Source organism: Carica papaya, chromosome 7 (assembly GCF_054855325.1).
Source record: "Carica papaya isolate Zhongbai chromosome 7, ASM5485532v1, whole genome shotgun sequence".
Classification (NCBI taxonomy): Eukaryota; Viridiplantae; Streptophyta; class Magnoliopsida; order Brassicales; family Caricaceae; genus Carica; species Carica papaya.
The window spans coordinates 26312294-26326454 of NC_142315.1; the positions used below are offsets into that span (position 1 = coordinate 26312294).

The 14161-nt window shown below is 34.9% G+C and overlaps 1 protein-coding gene across 1 annotated transcript; it reads right to left on the reverse strand.

Annotated features, from left to right (window-relative positions):
* Positions 1-10345: 10345 nt before the first annotated feature.
* Positions 10346-13382, reverse strand: LOC148253100 (uncharacterized). Its single transcript, XM_088208535.1, has 6 exons — positions 13087-13382; positions 12698-12990; positions 12065-12253; positions 11188-11528; positions 10675-10793; positions 10346-10457 (listed from the first exon to the last, which is right to left on the reverse strand). The coding sequence occupies exons 1-6, from the start codon at positions 13380-13382 to the stop codon at positions 10346-10348; spliced, it is 1350 nt and encodes a 449-aa protein (XP_088064661.1).
* Positions 13383-14161: the final 779 nt, after the last annotated feature.

Sequence of the window (14161 nt, forward strand, 5' to 3'; positions counted from 1 at the left end):
GTGTATCATCCTGGGTATGTCATATCTTGACCGTTGGATTCACTTTTTAGGCAATTCAACGCTGGAGATTTATTATTTTTGCTTTAATTAAGTTTTCAAATTTCTAAAATTGCTTTAATTACTATTTTTCTCATAATAAATTAATTATTTTCATGATTTTTTCCTTTATTGGGATACCCAAATATGAAACTTTCAATGAACTTTGAGAATCTTTTTTTTTTTTTCCCCCTCACCTTTATACCTTTAATTTCTACTTATAAAGATTTAGTTTAGGCATAAACTTTATAATTTATTCATCGAAGAAAAGTGAAAGAGAATAAAGAAAAACAAAAAAAACTGTAAAAGAACTATGTATAAAGCCTCCAAAAATTAATAAATTAATCTATTAGTATATTCAATTATATACATATAAAAATTATATATATATGTATGTGTATATATTGAAGTATGGCACTGGGAACTCTTATAAGGAGCCATGTTGTGCTTAGCCCAATGCAAGAACATATTAATGCGTAAAATTAAATAGATTCCCAACAACTTGAATGGTATCATGAATGTTTCTACCTTCAAATCCTATTTATATTTATATTTTTCCTTTCCAACTATAATGAAAGTCTTGTCTTTTCAATATACATGTATATGTATATGTATATGATATATATATATATAGATATTATGGTTCCAGATAATGAAAGGCCATATATGACCTATCCCAAAACTAGTATGATGAGAATGATTCAATTGGGACATTCTCAAAGTTGCTGGTAAACGCCTCTTCCTTTTTTTGGTTTTCAAATATTTTGTTTCAAATTCAAAATGTATCATACCATATTTTTTAGTAACTAAGAGTCATGTACGCAACTATTGCTTTGCGGATTTGTATATAATCAAACTACATTTTATCTATCTATGGAGTCATCCACAATATATAAATAAATATACACATATGTATGTATGTATTCCCAAAGTTCTATGAATAGCATGGACTAAAACTTAAAAACCATGAAAGATGCAATCCTATAGCTTTTGGTCATATGACACAATACTAAAAGTTGTTATACATGTATAAACTATCACATATCTTCATATTTAGGAAGAGAAGTGTTAGGTGCCACATTGCTCTGTCAAGGATACCACTGTGGGTACTGGTTGTGTATGTGTTATATTTTTCTTGTTCATTATTTTAATTTCGTCAATCATTTTCTATTATATCTTTTTTTTTATTTTTGAAAATTTTTGTTCTAGTATATATTGTATCCATTGTCTTCAGTGATTTTAACTGGTTTGTCTTTTTAGATTTAACGACAAAAATTTTTTCGTTTCTGTGTAGGGTCCTTTTTAGCATGTTGCTAAAGAATTTTTTATTACAAGAGAAAAACAAGTAAGAAAAGAGCTGAAAAAATCACACTTAAGTACTACACATATCATTTATCATTACTAGAGCAGAGGAAGAAATTGTTGAGATTGAGAAGAATGATAATGGAGATACATAAAAAGAAAAAACTTTTTATCTTGTGACATACTACATACGAAAAGTACTTTTAATTCTCAAATGCTAATCGAATTGATGACAAGTTTAGAAAAGCCACGAGGGCAAATACAAGCTAAAAGTGTGGACAAGTAATTTGTTTCTCTTCATATTTTCAAATGAATATGATCTTATAGGGTGAAGCAAGGTTCCCCTTGACACTTTTTTTTTCCCTTCAGAAAGTAGAAAGATGAACAAAACATAGAGGGTGTTGTAAAAATCCAAACCCTCTACTGAGAATTTTTACCGTATGAGTTAGAAATAGTAAAATAAATAATACTGAAATTTATAATTTAGCGAAAACAATTGGTTTATGATTACATTCCTTTTACAGTTTACTTAAAATACTTAATAAAATTACGAGAATATTATTGAAAACTTAAATGAAAGAAGCAATAAAGAAAATAAATATGATCCACCTCTACTCGAAACTGAAAAAGCGAAGAGGCAATCTCCTAACTAGTTTTCTTACTGTTCAGAATCTAAGTTTTAGTTGTCCTGATTTGAAATGGTTAATAATAAATTATAAGTTACATTAACTTAGTAAAAATATTAATGTTTTACTACTGATACGGAAAATTAAAAATTTGTGAAAAATATAAAATAACCAATGGAGCTCATTTTTAACAAAAGTTCGAACGCTAGTGCATTCATTATTTGTTTTACTGAAAACGTTAATTTTCTCAATTCACTTGTAAATTTTTAAATGTCATTTATCGAGGTAAATATTAAGATAGCAATTTACAACACGTATTTTAAAGACATAATAATTAACCTTTCATTATTTTCTAAAACTGGATCCTTACCATATTCATCTTTATCATTATACCTTGCTTACTGGTGACGCTGGAGGTCCATAGGGATCCCCACTAGACGTAGACACGAACATGCATTCTATAATCAAACGATCATCCTCATACCTGTCCGGTAATGAGCACAAAAATACACAACCGCCTCAAGACCTTATTCGGTATGAACGTAATTAAAATAATTCTCAACCCCTTACCGTATGGAACTTTTTAGCTTTGTTCGACTGAGTGTAACGTTCACGGTGGCGTTCACCATATGCATCAAATCTGTATACTCTTTTCCAATACACCTAGTAAGCCCTTTTTATTCATCACCATTAATTCATGCTTATCTTTTCTTTTATTTATTATTTAGCCTTAAAATACATGTATATATGTATCTCAAAAATACATGAGTAATGAATTCATATTTTATGGTAAATATATGAAATAAATATGCATTATACTGACAGAAATATATTAAACACATAATTGAATGATATAACAACATATATAGAGAAGCCTTACCATGGTCACCGTAGAATTTAAAACAAAACATCAAAGTAGGCAGTACAGTCAATAAAATAGTATAATAAACAACTGTAGGAGTAATTATTGCAATTAAAACTCAAACAGCTATAAATTAACTGGTTACTTACTCCATTAGTAACCTGTACTTGAATCAATTAGAGAACTGCTGATTAATTAAAATTTTCATTTATTTATCAGTTTAGCTTCAATTTTACCATAACAGATAAAATAAATGAGAGATTATTACCTTAGGTCACTGTCTAAAATACTGTTATTTTCACTACAGTTTTCAGCGGTTCTCGATTCTTGAATTTTTGTGTTTTTCTGCTATAACCGAAATGTACGTCAAAATAGCGTGAAAATATATGAGAAATGGCCAAAAAAGGATTAAAATTCTCATCGGGGGGTGGGGTTGGGGTTTTGGGGCGCGATGCTGTCGTTCTTTGCCACCTGGTCCTCATTCTCCAGTGGCTCCTCCACTTAGTCAGGCCGTTTTTGGCCTACTATCGATGAAAATTTATCTAAATCATGGTTATGAGGTGTTTATCGGCAAAAAGAGGGAGAAAACCGAAGCTTACTAGTGATTTCAGCCTTCCGGTGCAGTGGCTTAGCCAAGCTCCGTCTTTCTTCCTCGCGAGTCACGGTTGTTTTTGGTTGTTATGCATCAAAAATGGGTTAGGCAATTAAAGGGCAGAGAAACAGGAAGAACGAAAAGAATTTTTTGGCTTACCAGAGTATTTTCAGTCTCCGACACGGTGGCGTCGTCGTCCCTTTAGTGGCTAAGCTTTTCTCCGGCCGCCCTTCTTCTTCTTCTTCTCCGGTCAGAAGCGTCAGCTAAGGTTTTGGGGGTCGTCCGAAGTGATGCTTAAGTACCCCCTCCCCTTTATCTGGGCTGTCCATCCAAACCCACATGGATCAATCTTAGCCGTTATATTCCACTGATTCGGAAAATAAATCCAAGCCATTCAATTAAAGATACGCAGACTGTTTGTGTGGCTTCCCCCATGGAACCCGTGCTGGTGTGTCCGCCACACAGCACACGACGATTTGTCGTGCTGCTGACGTGGCTGTCTTACGTGGTCCGTATTTTTTTTGTGATTTGACTCCTGTTTTCAAACTTTTTTTCTTTAAATATACCATCTCTTTATTTATAGTTTGTTCTTGATTTTTGAAAATTATATCAAAAACGTTCAAAATTAAAATTTTTAATTTTTATTATTATTTTAAAGACTAAATATATTATTTGAAGTCTAATTCTCGGATTCGAGATGTTACAGTTATAGTTTATTACTCTTCAAGAAAAAAAAAAAACATTTAGGTGTTAGTTTATAAATTTTTTTGAATAGATATAAAATAAAAGTTATGATAGAATTAAATGTTGATTTTAAAAAAGTAAATGTTGAGGAATATACAAAGTTGATTGTGGAAACAATAATTTGGAAGAGTCAATTTTAGAGCTCAATAATTTGGCTACACATTGCAGAGGTCGGTGGTGAGCTTGCAAACACACTTGCTGCCATTCGATTAATTATATCCACTCACTAATTTATACGATGCAGTAATTGAAGCCATCAAATTAAAAAATTATGTGCAACTTTATTAATTTATAATTTGATTTGACCTTCATCTATTGGGTTATATTAAATTATTTGCATTATTTTCATAAATCACGTTCTATTTTATTTTTATTACTTAATCATCTTTTGTTTTCTTTTTTAACAAATATAATATATTTCATTTCATCTCATTTTGATTAAACAACGATAGAAATATAAGAGACATAGATAAATAGAAATTTTTTTTTTTAAATAATAACTTAATTTTCTCCCTTGGCTTAGTTTATTTATAAAATATGTTTAAATATTAAAATAATTTTTATATTATGTTTAAATATTTAAATTAATTTTATAGTAATTTTTGTTTATTTTTTACTTTCAGAATATTTTGGTATCTAACATTTAAATATTACTAAAAATGTTAATAATTTTGTTTAATACATAGATAACTTTATTTATTACAGTGAGTTAATACATATATATTTTTATTTAAATAATTTTTTATATAAAATATTACGTGATATAAAATATGTAAAAAAATTATTTGTAATATAATAAAAATTAAAAATTAAGAACATAAAATTTTAAAAACTAAATAAATTCTTCAACACATGAGTAGTTGTTGTCTTAGTGCCTTTTGTAGAAGTTAAAAGAATTTATTAATTTTTAATTTTATATTATATAAAAAATAGTTAAAAATTAAATTAAATTTTTTTTTAAAACATGAGATGCCACTTTTCTCTTGTGAAACTTACCGTCATATGGTTAATTCATATTAGTGACATTTAAAAATAAAGATTAATGCCTATATTTTTTTAAAATAAATTAATCAAAAAAGTAAAAAATAAATTCTAATATTTACAAATAGTACATTAACTAATTTAAGATTTAAAATTAACTTAATTTGATTAATATTCTCAAAAATAAAAAATATTTAAGAGAACGTATTAAAATAAGTGTTAAATAATAATTATATATTTACTATTTAAAAAAGAAATAATTGTATAGGAAAATATAAAATAAATTAAGAACAAAATAAAGGTTGGTTTGGGTTCCATCACGCCTGTTTCTTAATTTTTTAAAATAAAATGTTTTAAAAGTGCAAATTTATAGAACAAATAAAAAAAAAATTAATGCTTAATTATCAATTCCATAGGGGTCTGTGCCAACGAGACCAGTGGTTGTGGTCCCCACTCTAATTTCATGTGCACTGAACGGAACCGTTATAAAAAAAAATCGCTAAGATACTGTCAGCTTTGTACATGACAGTACCATTGGACATCTATGGGGCCCAATAATATAATGACACGTGTCATACTAAATCAATGCTCGGTAACGGCTCGCCTGCTTAAAAAATATTTATATTAATTGTTCTTTTAAAGAAAAAAAAAAGAATTATTTAATTACATAAGTATTAACGAATGATACGGGGATTTGACTGCTTAATTTTAGTTACCACGTTTAATTTGAAATAATTAACCGTTTAAACTTGTTAAATTAAGTTAATTTTAAAAATTAGGGAGAGTCCAATCTGATAGCTTGTTCGTGTATTACAACATTTTCGGGAACACAATAATATATTATATTTTAATAGTTTCCAAATTCTTTTGATTTGCTAATTAAAATTAAAAACGAAATTATAGTAAAATATTTATTTTTTAAAGCTGAAATGGGAAAATATCTCATTATTCGAAAAGGAAAGAAGACTTCAATTCAAGGTTATTTTCTAAACAAATCTCACAATTTTGGAAGCCTTTTACTCTATTTATTTACATAAAATCAAATTTCTTACTTGAGTAGATATATTTGAAATTTTAAAGTAAATATACAAATATGAAGTAATTAAGGTATTTAGTTAATCATATATAACTTAATAATATAAAGTATTTTATGTATCCATTATTATTTTAAGTTTTTTGGAAAAACGTTAGTATTAAATTACTAAAAATTTATGTGAGTCATAGTACTAAATTATTATTGTGATTTGTTAATTTGTTATTTATATATTTTTATTCAAAAAAATACCACTAGTTTTAATAATATTGTTTAAAATAAAATTTATAATTAATTTACACAAGAAAGTTTTGATTGAGAAGAAAATGAATTAAGACAAGAAAGAAGGGAAGACATTGATGTAAAAATAAAGAAGATGATATCATAAGTAAAATATAAAATTAAGCGATATTTATAGTAATTTATATACATATAATATCCAATCTTGAAATTAACTAATAGTTAATAAGAAATTAATTAACCTTTGACGACCTCATTGCAATTCGTCAAGAAATATTTACAAGAATTAATGATAATATATTAATTAATTTTTATTTTAATATTGTTAAATTTAAACAATATTTGCAAAAAAGAAGATAATTATATGTAATGGAAATTTTTTATTTTTATTTTTTAATAAATGACAAATGTGGAAAAGTAGAACCTCCCTACCACATGATAAGTCAATTTGGTACATTCATTCATCATTGATGCTTATGGCTCAAGGGTCATGTCTCTTAGAATTAATATTCCAATTCGGAGCATGTTAGCCTCACAAATTTTCTATTTTCAAACAATGCAAAATTAAGTCAAGTATTTTGAATAAAAAAGTCAACTCTTTAATTTTTTATCCATAAAAAAGTATAATTTTTATGTATTGTTTCTATATATAATATATAATATATTAAAAATTAGCGGTAATTTATTAATATAATTGGGTTATATTTAATTAGAGGTGTCATTGATCGTGCAATCGACACAACGATGATTCAGTGTAACGTCCCGTTTTTTTTTAAATGGCGTAGTCTAACACAATTTCACGACCAAATACGAAAGTTAGATTTCAAATCAATCACATACATAAAAACTTTACCGCAATCTATTATTCAAAGTTAAGATAAACCTGCAACCCTACATGTAACATCACGGTGAAATATAATCTCATAAACTCCCAGCAGACACACTATCTATACTACTACTAATTTTTACACACTCAATCATGCCAAATAAAGAAAACATCATTGCTCTGTTCCTCTATCCACTAGGTTCGGAAAGCAGCAACTCCGATTCCGACTCTATCCCTACTTCATCTGTGAATAATAAAGAGTGAGTACATACAACTCAGTACAGTAAAAATTAAGTTACAAGTATCATATGCAACAATAGGGAACTCAACATTTCTATATTTAATCCACCTACTTAACCTAAGTCATACCTTAAGACCACCCTGGGACTACTCAGAACTACTACCTATCCTTGGTAATTTAAATATTATGCATGTCAAATGTGACCATCTCTCGACGTCCCCCAACTGTACAAATATTCTCACCCGTTACCAGTATCGGCGATCATCATTAAATCGCCTACCTCTCGACCCCTAACAGGCCACACACACACACACAGATAGCGACAACCAACATCGGTGTTAACACACCCACACCAGTAATGTTCCCTTGCCAACTACCAAATTTACAGCAGCTATACCAACCTATATACAACCCACACCCTTACACTGTATAGCTACACCACTCACCCCCTCACCCTACACAGTTACACCCACACACCTCTATCCCGACACCTCACACCCACGCTCTATAGGCCTCTCTTTCCTCCTCTCTAATTTTCAGCATACACACACTCCATCCTTCCCTGCCTACCTCCACTCACAACCACACACCACTTCCTCTCTTACACAAATCCACCTCACTCACAGAATCCCTTATTCTCTCTCCGTCCACGGCCTACTCTAAATACCCCACTCACAATCACGAAATCACCTTTCTCTCACGAACCTCACTCACACACTGCATTCTTTCTTCCCTCTCCTCCCACGGACTCCTCCTCATACTTCCACTCATACTCACACAAAATCCTCTCTCTCACACGGACCTCACTCACACACCGCGTTCTTTTTTCCCTCTCTTCCCGTGGATTCCTCCCCATACTTCCACTCATACTCACACAAAATCCTCTCTCTCACACGGACCTCACTCACACACTGGGTTCCTTCCTCTCTCTCCTCATGCGGCCCCCTCCATAAACCTCAATTCATGCTCACACAGAATCTCCTCCCTCTCACGAACCTCACTCACACACCGCACTCCTTTCTCCTCCTACGACCCCCCTCCATAAACCTCCCTTCATGCTCACACAAGACCTCATCCCTCTCACGAACCTCACTCACACACTGCACTCCTTCTTTTCTCCATATGACCCCGTTCATACTCACAATATCTCCTCTCCCTCACGGACCTCCCTCACACGCTACATTCCTTCTTCACTCTCCTCCCGCGGCCTCCTCCATACACCTTCACTCATACTCACACAAAATCCTCCACTTACAGTCAAAATTTCAAATCTACATCAACCTACGCATGTAACTTAAAGTTTATCGTACCTCTCATCTCCATTTTCCTTCTTACCGTGGCTAGCTCTGTCACCGTTCTCTTTTTCCTCCTCTCTCTCTTCTCATTCCTCTCCGCTCCGGCTATTCTCTCTCTCTCTCGAACCTTCTCTTCCCCCCGATCTCTCTTATCTGTTTTCTTTCTTTCTTTTCCTCTTGTTCTTCTTTTTCTTTTTCCTTTCTTTTTTTTATTTCCTGTCTCCTATTTATACCCCATCTGCTTCCCATCCTGCTCGTCCATCTCACCTAATCCCAACTGTCCACTCCCTCTTTTCCAATCGATGTCGTTTCCTCCTCCTCTTCTCCAAACGATATCGTTTCCTCCCCCTCGTCACCAAACGACACTGTTTCCTCTAAACGACATTGTTTCCTCCTCTTCTACTCCAAACGATGCTATTTCCTCCCCCTCTTCTCCAAATGGCACCGTTTCACTCTAATTATCTCTATATACACATATATACATGCATGGCAGAATTTTTTTTCTTTACATTCAGTTACTACATATACTTCCCACCCAAAAAAAATTTGGTCCCTCAAATTTTGTTAACTTACCTCCAAAAGTTTCGGATAATTTCATCTCATCTCGTCGTCCCGTTCCCAAGTTGCTTCCTCATTTGCGTGATGTCTCCATTGTATCTTCACCATAGGTATCACCCTACTTCTCAACTTCCTTTTTGTCACTCAAGAAACCAGATCGGTTCCTCTTCATAGGACAAGTCCTTTTCCAATGGTAACGATTCATACCTTATAATATGATTTGGATCCGGATGATATTTTCATAGTAGGGATACGTGGAATACATTGTGAACTCCACTATACCGAGGAGGAAACGCTACCCTGTACGCAACCATCCCCACTTTCTCCAAAATTTCAAACGGCCCTATGAAATGGGGACTTAACTTCCCTTTCTTCCCAAACCTCAATAAACCCTTCATGGGAGATACTTTTAGAAACAGATGATCCCCTACTACAAAGCTCAAATCTCTCCTGCGATTGTCTACGTATCCCTTTTGTCTACTTTAGGCAGCTTGTAAATTCTGCCGTATCACCAACACTTTAGCTATAGTTTCCTCCACCATTTCCGGTCCCAACAACTGTCTCCCTCCCACTTCACCCCAACACATTGGCGATCTACAGGGTCTACCATACAGAGCTTCATAAGGAGCCATCTCGATGCTAGTATGATAACTATTATTGTATGTAAACTCTATTAAGGGCAATATATCCTCCCAATCTCCCTCCATGTTGATAACACATGCTCGCAATATATCCTCCAATACCTATATCGTCCTCTCTGTCTGTCCATCTGTTTGCGGGTGAAAAGTTATGCTGAAATTCAATTTAGTACCTAAAGCCTGTTGTAAACTTCTCCAAAACCTAGAGATGAATCGGGAATCCCGATCAGAAACAATCGATACGGGAATGCCGTGTAACCTTACCACCTTCTTTAACATACAGTCTGACCAATAGATCCACTGAATCAGTCACCTTCATTGCTAAGAAATGGGAAGATTTAGTTAGACGATCAACTACCACCCAAATACTATCATGCTTCTTGCGGTTCCTTGGCAACCCGGTCACAAAATCCATGAAGACATGTTCTCACTTCCACTCGGGCATGGGTAAAGGCTGCAACAAACCCCCAGGCCTCTAATGTTCTGCTTTCACTTGCTGACATATCAAGCACTTTGACATATACTCGGCCACATCTCTCTTAATGCCCCTCCACCAGAAATTTTTTTGTAAGTTCTTGTACATTAGTACTTCCTGGGTGTATGAAAAATTTTGTGTTATGTGACTCACTAAGTATTTCTTCTTGTATTGTACGATCACTAGGAACACACATTCTGGTTTGAAACCTGAGTACCCCATTACCTTCCACCCCAAAATCCCTCACTGTCCCCTGTTCCACCCCCTTCCGGATCCTCTGCATCTCGGTGTCCACCATCTACCCCTCTCTGATTTTCTGAACCAATGTAGGTTGTGCCCTTAAACTAGTCACATACCATCCATTATCCCCTTCTTGAATACATAGTTCTTGCATGGCTTCCCGTAAACTCCACTTGGACACCATCAAATGAGACAGCACCCCGGTACTCTTACGACTAAGGGCATCTGCCACAATATTTTTCTGTCCGGGGTGATACATGATTCTACAGTCGAAATCTTTCAACAGATCCATCCATCTCCTCTGTCGCATATTCAACTCCCGCTGTGAAAACGGATATTGTAAACTCTTATGAAGGTGTTCCCATATAAATAATCTCGCCACAGCTTTAAGGCATATACTACTGTAGCTAGCTCCAAGTCATGGGTTGGATAATTTATTTCGTGTGCCCTTGATTGTTGGGACCCATACGCTATAACTTTCCCTTGTTGTATTAATACACAACCCAATCCAACATAGGAGGCATCACTATACATTGCAAAATCCCATTCTGCCGACGGAATGACCAATATCGGAGTGGTAGTAAATCTGCACTTTAATTCTTGGAAACTGCTCTCACACCTCTCATCCCATTCAAATTTCACATTTTTTTTATCAACCTTGTAAGAGGTGTCGCAATACCCAAAAACCCTTGAACAAACCGTCGATAATACCCTACCAACTCCAAAAAACTTCTGATCTCTGCCATAGTCTTTGGCCTTTCCCACTTTATCACTGCCTCTACCTTCGCTGGGTCCACTGATACCCCATCTTTCGATACAATATGGCCCAAGAATGCTATCTGATCCAACCAGAACTCACATTTACTGAGTTTCGCATACAGTTTGGCTCTCCGAAGCATCCCTAGCACTGTTGTTAAATGTTTTGCATGTTCTACTGAATCCCTTGAATAAATCAATATGTCATCTATGAAGACAATGACATAACGATCCAGCAGGGGCCTGAACACTTGATTCATCAAATCCATAAATACTGCGGGAGCATACGTTAACCCAAAAGGCATCACTAGAAATTCATAATGCTCTTACCTGGTGCGGAACGCCGTTTTAACAATGTCTTCTACTCTAACCCGTAGCTGGTGATACCTTGAACACAGATCTATTTTTAAAAATATTTGTGCCCCTTGCAACTGATCAAATAAGTCGTCATTCCTTGATAACGAATATTTATTCTTTATTGTCTCTTGATTCAGTTCTCTATAATCAATACACATTCTCATAGTCCTATTATTTTTCTTAACAAACAATACCAGAGCCCCCCATGGTGACACACTCGGTCGGATGAATTTCTTATCTAGTAGCTCTTGTAACTGCCTACTTAACTCCAATAATTCGGACCTCACCATCCTGTATAGAACCTTGGAGATTGGCTGGGTGCCGAGCTGGAGTTCTATGGTGAACTCGACATCCCTATTAGGAGGCAGTCCCGGAAGGTCGCTCGAAAACACATTAGAAAAATCTCTCACCACTGGTATATCTTGGAGTGTAAGCCTCTTACTCTCGTTCTCTATCAAAGACATAGATAAAGTTGTAACTCATGAATATATTTTGTCTAACACATTATTTTAACACAAAACTTATTTATTCATTAATTTTTCACATACAGTAAAAGGTTATTCGTTAGGGATCTTAAACACTACCCTCTTACAGAAACAATCTACATGAACATGTTGTGCAGCAAGCCAATCCATTCCCAGTATTACATCAAAATTCTTAATGTCTAGTAAAATTAAATCTACCTTTAATTTTCTCCCATTTATTTCTATACTACAGGAGTTAAACATTACATCAGTACACAAAGTGCCATTAGTTGGCGTAGATATTACCAAAACTTGTTCCAACACCTGAGGTTCTATCCCTATTCTAGATGCAAACCTAGGCAATACAGATGAATGTGTGGCACCAGGGTCAATTAGTACTCTAGCAGGAATATTTGAAATGCAAAGTATACCTTGTATTACTTCCGAAGTAGCGGTTGCCTCCGGAACTATTATGGCAAACACCCGTCCTTGAACCAACGGTCGACCAAGCTCTCTCAGCAGGGGACAATCTCGCACCAAGTGTTGAGTGTTCCTGCACCGATAGCAGCCCCGACCGCCACTCATACATGGTCGATCCCCATGGTTCTTACCACATCGTGTGCAAATTGAGTTACTCAGAGACATCTGATGACTTGGGGCTGCATCTTGTGCCACTCTCTGCCTCTTCTCTATTTGGCCAGATGATGGTGGTGGTCGTCTATAACTGAAAGATCATTTATTATTCTCAACATGTTCCTCATACAATGCCTGTACTAACTGTGCCTATTTCAATACCATCGGATATGTAGGTAACATAAACATAGCCACCTGGTGATATAATTCTGACCGCAACCCTTTCTCGAACCTTCGGGCCTTCTTAGCTTCATTCATCATAACCTCGGGTGTAAACCAGCCCAAATCTATGTATCTCTCAGCATACTCAATCACAGAGAATCTTCCTTGTCTAAGTTCAGTAAACTCTGCTTCTTTCCGCTGCCTTAGAAAATTTGGAAAATACTCCGCATTGAAAACTTCTAGAAACACCTCCCAAGTGAGTGGAGAGGTCAGAGCTCGTCTTTTCAATTTCCACCAGCACTCGGCGGATCCCCTTAACATGAACGTAGCCAGTTGTACCTTCTGTTCCGTGGTTACGGTTATCACTTCAAATAATTTTTCTTTATCTTTTATCCAATCTTTCGCCACCAATGGGTCAGAACCCCATTGAAGGCAGGAGGATTTAGCCTTCGGTACTTCTCAATGTTACTTGTATCTACTACACCTTGATGAATTCTCTGTTGTGGCACTGATGTTGTCTCCGCCCGTAATTCTTTTTCTCTGATTATAGTAGCCAGACTCCCAACTACTCTGCAAAGTCGGTTAAAGTTCTCCTGTTGCACGCCGGATTGCCCCGCATGGGTTACTGACGGACCAGTAGCAGGTCTCGGCTATGCAGAAGGGGGCACAACGTGGTACGGGGGCGACACTTGAAATACGGCGAGTGGCACCTGGTGGAATCCCGATGCTCGTCGTGGGACTCCAGATGAGCCCTGCACCCCCGGAGCAGATTCACGACGGGGTCGGCCCCTTCCCTTCTTTGTCACTTCCCTTGGCCTACCTGCAGAATAGTGACACCCGTTAGTAGTATTTTTAGTTTGCTCTGATACCAACTATAACGCACCATTTTTTTTTTCTTAATGGCATAGTCTAACACAATTCCACGACCAAATACAAAAGTTACATTACAAATCAATCACACACATAAAAATCTTACCGCAATCTATTATTCAAAGTCAAGATAAACCTGCAACCTTACATGTAACATCACGGTGAAATATAATCTCATAAACTCCCAGCAGATACACTGTCTATACTATTACTAATTTTTACACACTCAA

Excerpts from the sequence above, each read along its gene's own strand:
- LOC148253100 (XM_088208535.1), bottom strand. The coding sequence starts at position 13,382 with ATGTTAAGGGGATCCGCCGAGTGCTGGTGGAAATTGAAAAGACGAGCT. Across the intron at positions 12,254-12,697 it reads TACTTCGGAAGTAATACAAG|AGAACGAGAGTAAGAGGCTT; the intron begins GTATACTTTGCA and ends TGTCTTTGATAG. Across the intron at positions 10,794-11,187 it reads CCTATGTTGGATTGGGTTGT|TTTAAGGGCACAACCTACAT; the intron begins GTATTAATACAA and ends GTATGTGACTAG.